Source organism: Thamnophis sirtalis, unplaced genomic scaffold, assembly GCF_051295495.1.
Source record: "Thamnophis sirtalis isolate CommonGarterSnake01/CBP01778 unplaced genomic scaffold, rThaSir2_p1.2 scaffold_9, whole genome shotgun sequence".
Lineage (NCBI taxonomy): Eukaryota > Metazoa > Chordata > Lepidosauria > Squamata > Natricidae > Thamnophis > Thamnophis sirtalis.
The window spans coordinates 51,838,003-51,852,205 of NW_028261389.1; the positions used below are offsets into that span (position 1 = coordinate 51,838,003).

The 14,203-nt window shown below is 36.8% G+C and overlaps 1 protein-coding gene across 1 annotated transcript in view; it reads left to right on the forward strand.

Annotated features, from left to right (window-relative positions):
- The window catches only part of SLC38A1 (solute carrier family 38 member 1), a 102,274-nt gene that overhangs the window by 23,938 nt on the left and 64,133 nt on the right, over positions 1-14,203 (forward strand). The window contains 2 exon segments of the mRNA XM_087723551.1: positions 183-258; positions 2,560-2,675. Coding sequence (XP_087579677.1) covers positions 183-258; positions 2,560-2,675 — 192 coding nt within the window.

The window sequence follows — 14,203 nt, forward strand, 5'->3', positions numbered from 1 at the left end:
ATGCTTCATCTATAATATTTGTTTACCTATGCCCTGGCTTCTCAAATGTTAGTGTACAATGTGGTTTAATGAAAAAAAAATCAAAATCCACATTGAAATTTCACAGGAATAACAGGTGATAAAGTGCATCATGCTATGCCTCATGATATTTTAAAAAATCCTGCTTTCTTGTGTCTTTTCAGCAAGTTCATCGCAGACCGTGAGAGCAGAAGAAGCCTAACTAACAGTCATTTGGAAAAGAAGAAGTGTGATGAATACGTAGGTTCCTTTCCTCACTTCATAGAAATTTATTTTTTGATGTTGCAGGTGTACATAAACTGCTGAAACTTGCCTGGATTTCCTATACAAGAAGAAGTTTTGCCATTAGCTACCCTTTGCAGGACTGTTCATCTGTGTTTCATTTATGTGATTATATTTATGTCCTTGCCTTCCTTCAATATAAGTTGCATAATTCTCTGCAGCCCACAATTAATCTTCCTAATGATCGGTGAATGCACTGTGGATAAGGTAGGAAGCAGGAAATTTTTCTTCCGGAATTCCAGATTTATCTAATGAAGACAAATGGTGAAGGCAGTTAAGCAATTGTATTTGTTGTCAACTCTTAAAGTTGATACAGTAGGAAAGCATATACTTTCTGCTAGTCAGAACTCAGATTACTGCAGCAGACTTGGGAGGGATGCACCTCATTGGGGAATTTGATTTATGACTCAGACTGAGTGGAGGGATGGAACAGATGTAAAGTTCAGCTATATTTCAAATAAGCTAAGATCTGACTGCACAAAACAGGCATTGCCAAAATGCTCATAATAAATGACTGGTTTCTCTTTTGAAATTTGACTCAAGGCTCCTGAATCAATTAAGGCATTTAATGGAAACCTGAAAAACTCAAATTGTTTTTGTTTCGCACAGGTTGCTTTTGGGAAGTGAGAGGAGCTGAATGTCAACCCCTAAAGTTGACATAGTAGGGGGGAGCGCATTCCACGCATACTTTCAGCTAGTGGGATCTCAGATTACCTCATTAGGGAATGTGATTTATGACTCAGACTGAGGGGAAGGAAGGAACATAAGCTAAGATCCGACTCACAAAACAGGCATTGCCAAAATGTTCCTAATAAATGGCTGGTTTCTCTCTTGAAATTTGACTCAAGGCTCCTGAATCAATTAGCGCATTTAATAGAAACCTAACATTTGTTCAAACAGTTAAATTATGAGATTTTACTGTCTAACATTTTCAAGAGGTTGAAAATGAGATTGGTTATTAATGGATAAGGTTCTCAATGGCTGCTAGTTATAGTTGTCATATTTAAATTCCATTACTGCCTTCCTTAATTTATGATTACACTCTCCAGTGAATTGTAGTGAGAGCTGCTGGAGTCAAATGACATGAGGCACCCTAAGCTAATAAAACGCTTTGTGTGAGTCTGCTGGTGGAATCAACGTATTTGGTACAACTGACCATGTTCCACTCTTAACAAGTCCAGGCAACACATGGATGAGCGGAAATATGAAGCTGTGGCATCCTACTTTTAGTAGTCCACCCCTTTTAACACTTTCACCATATTGATTTCTACCAATCCTCCTGGAGTTGATTGCTATGATCCTGCTTGTAAAAGACATCTTCATAACCATGTGAAGCTTTGAAATGTGTTGTGTAAAAATAAAGAAATGCATGAATTTGGCTTTTAAAAAATTGAGGTGAACCTTAATTGACAAAGATTGAGGTGATAATGAAATTTAACAGGATACAATGGGACCCAGTTGATAAGTACTAAATAGCTATATAATACTAGGGATTGCATTAAAAAATAATGGATATGTGGATATAGCATATAGGAAAATGGATTTGCCACACAAATGCTAGGTGTGTGTGATCTCTTTGTTTTATTATGCAGTTAACATATAGGTAGTCTTCAACTTACAATTGATAGCTTAGCAACCACTCAAAGCTACAAAGGACCTCCGAAAGTTACTTTCTATTAGGTTCAAACTTTCAATAGCTGCCTCACTCCCCCTCCTGTGGTCATGTGACTGCATTTCAAGCGTTCAGCAACTGGCTTGTGTTTACATTTTTTCAGTCCTGTAGTCACATGACTGATTTATGACATTTTCATCCCAAATTGGCTTTTACCTCCAGTTTTTGGCTATAAAACACAGTGGCAAACAATGTGTTTGCTTCATGATCATGGCATTGGTTTAATGATTTGATTTGATTGACTTAACCATAGTGATTCACTTAATGACTTGTGCAAAAATTGTAAAATCAGAAGGGTCACATGATGATCCACTTTATGACCAGTATGATATATGGCTGTAATGAATAGATATGTCAAGACCCACCCATAAAGATGACCCATAAAGATTTACCTGTCTTTTTTTTCTCTACTACTGAACTCCACTGGGGAGATAAGTGAATGTTAGACTCAACATAAAAGTGACGAATGTAATGTAATGACAAAGTGACTTCTCAAAATGAAAATGGAATAGAACTCTTACAGTTGCCAAACTTTGAGTTGCCTTCTTCCTTTATTTCCCTTCTCCCCTCATTCTCTCTTTTTACAGAGTCCAGGCACAACATCTTTGGGAATGTCTGTCTTCAACCTTAGTAATGCTATCATGGGCAGTGGGATATTGGGTCTTGCCTTTGCTTTGGCCAACACAGGAATTGTACTCTTTGCGTAAGTAATTCATATGCCAAATTTCTTTAGCAGTTTGACACATTCAAAGGTTGGATGAAAAATAATACCACTTTCATAGATTTAGTTTAAATAGGGATCTTTTAATAGATGAAGTAAAAAAATTATCCTTAAAAGAATTATTTTATTGTTAGTATTGGTGTCTCCAAGCAATCAACTCCATTTGCCACATATATCTACCAATGCTGGACAAGTTTTAAAGCTATCATTAAAGAACTCCAGATTTTCTTTTTCAACAAAGTCCTAACAATCCTCACTTACTTCAAGGTCGCCATGAACAACCTGAATTTGATATTGAATTTCAAGGGTCTCTTGGCAATCAAAATGTAATCATGTCACATCACTTAAAGTGCAGTTACTGCAGGCTTTCTCTTAGCAAACAAGAGCAATAGAACCTTTTTTCATAGCAGCTTCCTGCCAATTGAAGTCAAAGAACAGAGGCTAAGAAATACATAAGAGCTTCTAGCATATCAGTACTTCTACCTGTCAGTGACTTACAACTTTGGAAGCAATATTTTTCATTCAATCCTTGTAAATATTCAGCTGAAGGAAAGACCCCCAAAAATCTGTTTTTATACTTTAATGCCTGATCTAACCAGTACATAAACAAAATACACAAGTGTATTCGCATGTAGTTTCTTAGTTTTGCAGTGTAATTCATAAATAAAAACATGTATGCAGAATTATTAAGTAAAAATAAAGGAGTCCCTGCAGATTTTACTCTGCTAGTTATTACCGACTATAGGAGGCAGTGCTCATCTCTGTATCAAGGCCATTGAATAAGCACTGTCATGTAGCCAGCATAACCTCATGGAACACTGTTACCTGCTAATTGTTTATCTAGTTGCATTTGCATGCTTTCAAGTTGTTAGGATGGCAGGAGCTGGAGTGAGGACAGGAGCTCACCCCACTATGTGGTGCTCAGGCCTCAAACCTGGGTTTCAGCTGACGAACTGCTGAGCCACCACACCACTCCTTAAGTAAAGATACTAGACATAAATATGCACACATAAAAAAAAATAACAAACAACACATTTTACATTTGAAAAAAGTGTTTTACAAAATTGCATTAATAAATCACATAGTGAGTGGTATGAATTTTCATGTATTTTTTTTTAAACCAACCTGAAATGAAGTGGAAAAAATGATTTTAAGGTGGGTAAGCTGAAAAAGTGGATGAAACTAGAATGGACAGATAAATTCATTCTTAATTTGAAATATATGTTTAAACTCCATTCTGTTTAAAACAGAATGAATATTCATTTAACATGAACTTCACACAATATAAGAACTTTTTAATAGTCAGATGGTCAAACATTACTGCTTAGCTTCTTATTGAACTTCTAAAGAAATTTTAAGTTTGATTCTTAAGACATAATCTCATGCAAAATATTCTAAACAATGAAGAATATGCTTTTTTGGACTTTTTCTAATCAAATAACTATTGTTAACAGTTTTCTTCTTTTAAATGTTGAATAAGCTTTCTCAGCTGGGTGCCATGGATGCATTAGGACATATCGCTTCCTGAAGTCTTTTACATAGAAAGTTTTTATTTTCCATTTTCATAACATATAATCACATGTATACTATTACATAGTCAATATCATGTTGTATTATTAAGTATTTACATCAATTCATCTTACCATCAACTACCAAAGAAAAAAAAAGAAAAACCCAGTTATTGGCTCTTCTGCTCTCCATACACCATATTTATACCTTATCTGACACTTTCTTCCCCCTCTCTCCTCCCGCTTTCTACATCCTGTCTTCCCTCCATCATTTTCTACTCTACTTCCCCTTCCTTTCTCCTTCTCCTCTCTCCCCTTACCACTCCTCCTTATACTCCTCATCTTCCCCCCTCACCCTCTCTCCTGTCCCTCTCTTCCTATCTTTCTTCTCTCCTCTGCTTCCCACTCTTCCTCTAATTCACTTGGTGTATTTCAGCTTCTGAGCAAACTCCCTTTTGTGTTGATGGTATTTATAATTCCATTTCAATATACATAAAAAAGAAAAAATAGCAGTATACATGTACAATCATCCAACATCCCTCCTCCAACTTACTAAAGTCCACTCCCTCCCACCCTCTCCCAATCCCTCCCAACCTTCCCCCACCCTGACTTCCCAGAACCAATACAAGGTATAAATCTTTAACAAAAACAGTTTAAGATATACTTAAAGAAAAAGTAGAAAGTTAATAACATCTTTGAATTGAGCTTAGCTCCTCCTTGCTAGGCTAACTATAAACAATTTGTATCATTTCTGATCTTAATCATAAGCTATCTGAAATTTCCTAGACCCATATTTATTTTGAATATAGTCAATCCATTTTTCCCAGTCTCGTTTATATCTCTCGTTTGAATTATCCTTGAGATATGCAAATATTTAGCCATCTCTGCTAAGTTTATGATTTTCAATGTCCATTCCTAGATAGTAGACAAATCTTCCTTCTTCCAGTATTGCACCACCAACAATCTAGCTGCAGTTATCAAATGCAAAGTCAAGTTAATCTCTACTGCTCTACAGTCAGTAATTATACATAACAAAAAATAGGTGGGGGGTAAACTTTATCCTTTTTTTAGAACATTTTGCATAATCCATATTTTTGTCCAGAATACCTTAACCTTTTTATAAGTCTACCATGTCATTTAATTTATATTGACGTTTTTTCCCAACCCGTAGCAAGGCATTCCCCAGAACATGACCTTTAAAATTCTCATCCACCTCTTTATTATACAGCAAACAAGCAGCCATATACCAAATCATACCCTTCAATACTGAGCACTCCATCCCCTGCTAAATTGATCCAATCGCTTAAGATTCCATATTAGAGACTTAGTTACCATCATTAGCCCCCTGAAACTTTTTAATAGCCATCTGAACATCTTGGAATTTAACCTTTGGCCTAGCTCCTCCCACTGTTTCTGATGTAACACCTGTATGCTCCTGAATGGTGGCTTGTGTACGTTGCTTTCTTAATTCCTGTTCCATTCGTCTAGTAACCACACGGTCTTGTCTTTGTTCTTTAGCTTCTTGTACCTCTGAGAGAACAAGTTGATCCCCCCTTGTTAATACTTGAGTGGTTTGCTTTCCATCATATCCTTCTTGTTCTCTTTGTCTAGATCTAGAGGAAGAGGGTTGTCCACCCTTCAGTACGTTGGTGTAGAAATCTTGTGCCTTCCATACTTTATTGAGGTGATGCCTTTTTCCAAGGTAGCTAAATGCAATGCCGGCTGGTGCATCCCATCTAAACTGTATCTGGCTATTTTTAAGCTCTTCAGCTAAAAAGGCATAGTCTTTCCTAGATCTCAGCATTTTAGGTAGTATCTCCTTTAAGACAGTCACCTCCCGACCCCTGATTTGAAGCTTATTTTTGTAGGATTCCTGTAATATCGTATTTCTCACATCTCTAGTGGCGAAGTAGACCACTCTATCTCTTGGTAATTGTTTTTGTTTTGCCAGCAAGGAATTAATGCGGTAAACCTTTTCGATTTGCCAATCAAGATTCCCTCCTGACCTTCCCACCATCAGGTCGAAGGCTTCAGAGAGAGTCTGTTTCAGGTTCTCTTGTGTTCTTTCAGGGAGGCCCCTTATCCTTAAAGCAAATTCCATTTGCCTATACTGTAGCATTATGATTTCATTTTCTGCATCGCTAACCTTTTGCTGGACCGCCTCCATCTTCATTACCAAGTTCGTATTAGAGTCACTAAGATCTTCTAACTTTTCTTCAAGGCCATATGCATAACCAGCTAGCGAATTCAGAGCCATCAGAAAGTCCCCTCTAATCATTTGGTTACATGTCCTAAGTTCTTCAGACATCTGTTTGTTAGAAGCAGCTATCTCTTCCTTAAGTTTTGCTTCCATCGAAACAGCATGTTTTTTTAACCCATCGATTAATTCCTTCTGCAGAATTTCCCTTGTCAGGGGGTCCCCTGTAGAAGTAGAAGGGAGTAATGATTGTATTTTAGCAGAAGGCGCTGGTGAATTTCTGGCACTTTTCGATGCGGGGGGAGGAAGGGGGGAAATTTTTGCTTAGAAGCCACCTCAAGTTTAATCTTCTTTAGTCAGTTAAAAAAATCCAAGCAGTCCAATTATGCACTAATTGCTATTTGGTTTGATAATAAATCACTTCTTAGTAATACATCACTTTTAGGCTTCACAAAAATTCTATCAGGGTCGCGCCCCTCCTACACAGCTCGGCGCCATTTTTCATAGAACTTTCAACAATTAATTAGCAGAAGGAATTCTTTGCAGATGGAGCTAAGGATTTATACATACAATTAGATGTTCACCAATATTGGTTGAGCTCGGCTTGAAGACCACAATAAATCATTGTGCTGAGGATGAGCGAAAACCTTCGTTCTGCAACAAAAGGCAGAATGAATCCCGGCTCAGAGCTGCCATGCTGCAGCCAGTGCCTTCCCCCTTCCTCCCAGCGTTTAGGCTGAAAGGGCTAGTTGGAGAGCTTCCGATGCATAGTTTCTCATCTCTCTCTTCTAAGCCCGAAGAGAGGGTAAATAAACTGCCAAACATCTTGATAGATTGCTGTTTAGACAGATTAACGACGCCAAGATTCCAGAGCTGTTAAAAATAACAACCCCCTGTCAGGCTCTGCCCACCGGAAGTCCTGAAGTCTTAACCAGCATTGCTGAGTGGATTATGTCAGCATAGGAAGGACAATATCACATGATTGTCTTAAACAATAAAATGAATACCTAATCACAAATAAGGTTAAAAAAATATTGGTTTTTTAAAAGCAAAGATAGTATGAAATGCCATGCTATCTTTGTATGACATTTATCAGGTCTGCTTTCTTGCCACTTATTACTAGAAAATAAAAATACTAGCAAATGTAATATTGCTAATATAAATTATCACAGTTTTTTTTAAAAAAATATTGTAAACATTTTGTTACCACTGGCTCTCCTGCATTTAACCAGGATAGTTCAGAGTAATAACAGCAAATGGTATTTATCAGATTTCAACCCTCAAAAAAATTGGTATAAAAGGATGTTTAAAATAATATTGGATTCATGATATAGACAACAAACAAAAAACTCAGGTTGGTATTAAATTTAAGGAAAAGGATCATGTTTTTTAAAAATATCAACAAAGATAAAATGAGAAGGATTATGTAATACACAGATAAGAATTCTGAAAAAAGCTATCTTGAAGAAAGTCATACAAAGCTTAATTTGTGCTCAGCGAAAAATAAAATAGATGTCCTTTTTGCTAACAAATATATGTAGGAAACATACTTCAATAGTAATGAGAGACTTAAATTACCCTGACATCAATTGAAAGACTAATTCCACACTAAGTGAGAAATCGAATAAGTTCCTAACCAGCCTAGCTGACAACTTTTTTGCCCAAAAGGCAGAAGAGGGAACTAGAGGGACAGCCATACTGGACTTAATTCTTAAACAGAAACATTGACATTGAGTCTTTATTGATTAGCCCTTGGGCCATATCAAACTGCAAAGTTCCAAAAACAAATTATTACTAAAAATTGATAAAAACAAGTTAAAATGGAATTGGAATAAAATACAATTTAAAATGGAATTGGAAAAAAATAGTCTAAAATGAAATTGAAATAGAATACAGTAATTTAAGATATATGATAAAATTATATTTCGGTGTCACTCTACACACTGCAATCTACGTAAATATCTCCCTAAGATGTTTTGGCAGTTGTAACTTCAAATAGTTGTCTACTTGAAAAGTACATTTGTATTTACTCAGCCATTTCAAGTTACCCACATTATTAAGGATAGCTATGTCATTTTGTGCTTCTATATCCTTAATTCTTTGGGCAGCTCTTTTTTTGAGGAGTTCTCCTGTTATGCAAGAGGCAGGAAGACAACAGCTTCTTACAAAATTTGTTAGTTTGGTGATCCAGGAGATTTGTGATTGTAATTTTATTTGCTCTAGGAGACACAACTTGGGGAGTCTATCAGTCTCCATTTCATTGACTTTGCACCAGATATGCTCTAATTTTGGATAGTGCATCAATTGTGTGAATTCGCAATTCAGCTCTAACTGCTGCAGCAGATGTTCTTGGATCTACATCCAAAATACATCTCAAGTGCTGGGACTGTGTTTGTTCTAGGACTGTGGTTGAGTATTGAACCCAAACTTCTGCTCCGTGTAAGAGCATTGGGGTAACCTTAGCTTTATAAACCTTAATTAATGGGGCTAGGGAACCTGGGTAACCATGATTCTTTAGTTTAAGTAGTAAATTCAAATGGTTTTTTGCTCTAAATGTACTCTGTTGATGATGGCAAGCCCAAGATCCAGTCTTGGACAAAGTTATGCCTAATGATACAAAGGTGTTAACCTGTTCAATTGGTTCGCCATCTAATTGCCACCTATGTCTCAAAGATAATAAAAGTCAAAGATAATAAAAATGTTTCTTCCAACATATAAATAACAAGAAAAAAATCAAGGAAATGGTCCACTAAAGAGAAGATAGCAAGGAAGTAACAGGCAGCAGGGAGAAAGCTGAGCTGCTTAACTCATTCTTTACATGTTCACACAAAAAGAAACTATAGCCCAACCTACCAAAAACATAACAGAAAAAACAGACTAGAAATAAAAGTTAAAATAAGCAAAAAAATGGTAAGAGAACACCTGTCTGATCTTGATGAATACAAATCACCAGGACCCGATGAATTACATCCTAAAGTTCTAAAGGAGCTGGCTGATGTCATCTCAGAACCACTGTACCAAATCAATGAATGGTCAATGAATCAAAGAATAGTGAAAGATAAAGAATATATAAAAATGGTAGAAAGAGAATTGAAACTTTTCTACGAAGTAAATAAGAAAGAAGAAACATCATTATAAAATTTATGGGATACTACAAAAGCTTTTACAAGAGGGTTGACAACAGCATATTTGGCAAGGAAAATCAAGGAAAAGAGACAAAAACAAGAAACATTAGAGAAAGAACTTAAAGAATTGGAAATGGACCTGCAAAAAAACCCCACGAGAATCAAAAAAAAGGAGAAAAAAGAACTAATAAAACACAAATTAAATTTGATGACACTAGAAGAGATGGCCCAAAAAATTAAATTTGCAAAACAAATCTAGTTTGAAAATGCGAATAAACCGGGAAGATGGTTAGCATACAAATTGAAAAAAGAAAAAGAAAAAAGAATAATATATCACTTACAAGATAAAAGGGTAAACATACAATACCGGAAAGAGGGAAAAAAATAGTACAGAAATTTTTTGAGAATCTCTACAGCAAAGAAAATATATTACAAGACAGTATCGAACAAATACTTAAATGCAAGGAATCTACATGAAATTGAAGAAGAGAGAAGAGAAATGCTAAACAAAAAAATCACATTGATAGAATTAAAGGAAGCATTGAAGAGACCGGGCCCAGATGGTATACCTGTAGAATTTTATAAAGCCATGCAAGAGCAGACAGAAACAGTGATTTTAGACTTATTTAATGAAGCACTTATAGAAGCAAAGTTATCAAAATCATGGAGGGAAGCACACATAACATTGATACCCAAAGAGGATTTGGATCATCAACAAATAAAAAATTACAGACAAATTTCTTTACTAAACGCAGATTATAAAAACTTTACATCAATAATGGCAGAGCAAATTAAAAAAATATTAAATGAAATTATCCACACAGATCAAAACGGCTTCTTACCAAAACATCAGTTAAAAAACAATATGAGGATAATTATAATACTAGAATATTATGAAGAGAATCCGGGAAAACAAGTTGCATTGGTCTTTTTAGATGCCCAGAAGGCCTTTGATAACTTGAATTGGCATTTCATTATTACATAGTTAAAAATGATGAGGTTTGGAGAAAAATTTATTAAAATGATACAGTAGAATCAATTTATCTGGTCCAGACAGCAAAAATAATAATAAATTGTTACACTACAGAAGAAGTTAAGATATGGAAAGGAGTAAGACAGAGTTGTCCATTATCACCTCTTATTATTTATATTATCACTGGAAGTTCTACTAACAGAAATTAGAAACAATCAAGAAATAAAGGGATTAAAAATTAAAAAAGAGGAATATAAAATACAGGCATTTGCGGACGATATGGTATTCATATTAGAGGAGCCATTAAAACCAGGAATTAAATTAATCCAAAAAAATAGAGGAATTCGGTAAGGTAGTGGGACTTAAAATTAATAAGAACAAAACAAAGATCATTATTAAGAATTTTACTAAAAAACAAGAGCAAGAATTAGAGGAAAACATGGGAATGTAAATAGCAAAAAAATTAAAGTACCTAGGAATTCGGCTGACAGGGAAATGCTCATCAATTAAAGAAGGTAATTGTGTTAAAACGATTCAGAAAATTAAGAAAGATCTGGAAAATTGGAGGAAACTACAAATATCCTTAATGGGAAGAATTGCCATCATTAAAATGAATATACTACTCAAAATTTTATTTTTATTTCAAGTGGTGCCGATTAGGCTAGGGAATTTTTTTTTCATAGAGTTAAACAAATTAATTGCACAGTTTATTGGGTAAGGGAAAAAATCACTAATTAAATTAAAATTGTTACAAGATAGTAGAGAAAGAGGAGGATTTGGGCTTCCCGATTGGGAGCTTTATTACCAAGCAGCAGCTCTCACCTGGATAAAGGACTGGATCAATTTAAAAAAACAGAAGATTATTAACAATAGAAGGTTATAATTTGGAATTGGGTTGGCACGCCTTTATCTGGGATGGGAAAGACAAGATGGTGGGGGGGCAGAGATCGTCCCCGAGGCCCCTAACTTATGGGGTGCCGCAGGGTTCGGTCTTATCCCCCCTACTATTTAACATATACATGAAACCGCTGGGCGAGATCATTCGGAGGCACGGGATAAAATACCATCAATACGCGGACGATACACAGTTGTATCTCTCCGCCCCGTGCCAACTCAATGAAGCGGTGGACGTGATGAACCGGGGTCTTGAGGCTGTTAAAGACTGGATGAGAGCTAACAAACTGGTACTCAACCCGGACAAGACCGAGTGGCTGTTGTGTTTTCCTCCCAACAATTTGGCCGACGTTCCATCACTCAGGCTGGGGGGGTCAAAATTTATACCCCTCAGACAGGGTCCGCAACTTGGGAGTCCTCCTGGACCCACAGCTGAGTTTCGACCATCACTTGTCAGCTGTGACCAGGGGGGCATTTGCCCAGGTTCGCCTGGTGCGCCAGTTGCGGCCCTACCTGAACCGGGAGGCCCTCACAACAGTCACTCGAGCCCTTGTGATCTCTAGGCTGGAATACTGCAATGTGCTCTACATGGGGCTGCCCTTGAAGAGCATCCGGCGACTACAGCTAGTCCAGAACTCAGCCGCGCGAGTGATTGTGGGCGCACCACGGTTCGCCCACATAACACCGATCCTCCGTGAGCTGCGCTGGCTACCTGTTGGTCTCCGGGTGCACTTCAAGGTCCTACTTACCATTCATAAAGCGCTCCATGGTAGTGGATCTGGCTATTTGAGAGACCGCCTTCTGCCAATTACCTCCCTCCGTCCCATCAGATCGCATAGAGTAGGCCTCCTCCGAATTCCATCCGCCAGTCAGTGCCGACTGGCGACTACGCGGAGGAGAGCCTTCTCAGTTGCAGCTCCGACGCTATGGAACAATCTCCCCGTGGAGATCCGCACCCTCACCACCGTCCAGGCCTTCCGCACGGCCCTCAAGATCTGGCTATCCCGTCAGGCCTGGGGATAAGACTTTACTCTCGCCCCTCCCGAATGCTGAATGAATGTTGTGTTTTTACTGTTAATTATTTTTACTCACATTTTCTTTTTGTGTTTTGTTCTGCACTCCCCTCCCTTATTATTGTAAGCCGCCCTGAGTCCCCTTAGGGAAAAGGGCGGCCTATAAATGTTTAATAAAACCAAAAAAAACCAAAACCAAAGATTCATAGCTATTTCCAAATACATTTAATTAGAAAAGCTCTACTACAAACGGTTAAAAATCAAAACAAAACATTACAATAAAGTCCCAATCTGGCTGTCCACCATGGAAGCTCTGATATACCCAAACGTATTGGACATAAACAAGATAAGATATAAAGTCATATTAGACAACCAAGAAAGTCTAAAAACAAGGCAGAACTGAAAGACGAGGGAATAGATATTGGCTTGTGGCCCTATTTACAAATACAGGCAAGGTATAAAAAAGACAGGGAAAGGGACAGATTCTATAAGGAGCCACAAGAGCTGGATAAAATTTTGCAGGGAACCGAAGAAAAATTGATTAAAAAAATATATCACTACATATTAAAATGTAAAATGGAAGAAGAAACTGTGAAAGAAACGATAACATGGGTGATAAACTTTGGGTATAGTATAGAATTGGCAGAATGGGAAAATATTTGGGAAATAAACTACAAATTAACAATGGCAACAGCTTATAGAGAGAACATGTACAAGATGTTCTACAGATGGCACCTTCCACCAGCGAGAATTGCAAAAATGTTCCTGGAGTGTTCACCTATCTGCTGGAAATGCAACAAACAACATGGAACATACTAACATATGTGGTGGACGTGCACAGCTGCCAAAAATATTGGAAAAAAATAAAAGATTGGGTAGAGGAGATTACTACACATCAAATTGCACTAAAACCTGAATTGTTTTTGTTAGGGATTATAAAAGGAAGTTATGAAAAAAATACTAGATACTTAATTTTACACATCGTTACGGCTGCGACAATTATATTTGCACAAAACTGGAAAAATAATAATATACCAACAGAAGAAAATGTAATTTAAAAAATATTGGAATGTGCAGAGATGGATAGGCTCACAAAAGAACTAAAAGAGAAAGACAAATCCGTATGGGATTTATTGTACAATTGGCTAGAGGAAAGGAGGGGAAAAGCAGGAAAGCAAAAAGGAAAGGAATAAAGATCAACAAAACAATAGACAATTACAAAACCGGAAAAGGATTAAAAGATTGAAATATGAGATAGACTATAGCAAATAAATATTACACAAAATGTGGTAAATGTAGTAAAAACTGTTATACATAGAATATATAGCATATTACACATAGAATGAAAAATGTATGAAATAATGTAAATGCACAAATATATGAAGTCATAGTTATAAAAGATTTATTAGTATAGATAAAACAGACAGGTAAAAAGATGTAATGTGTTGCAAAGATGTGTTGTTTGTTCAAACAAAATAAAATTTAGAAAAGAAAAGAAAAGAAAATTGGATCATAAAAAAGAGCACCAAAGAATTGAGGCATTTGAACTATGGTGCTGGAAAAGACTCCTGCGAATCCCCTGGACTGCAAGGTGATCAATCCAGTCAGTCCTAGAGGAGATCAACCCTGACTGCTCTTTAGAAGGCCAGATCCTGAAGATAAAACTAAAATACTTTGACCACCTAATGAGAAGGAAGGACTCACTGGAGAAGAGCCTGATGCTGGGAAAGATTGAGGACAAAAGAAGAATGGGACGACAGAGAATGAGGTGACTGGATGGAGACACTGAAGCAGTAGGTG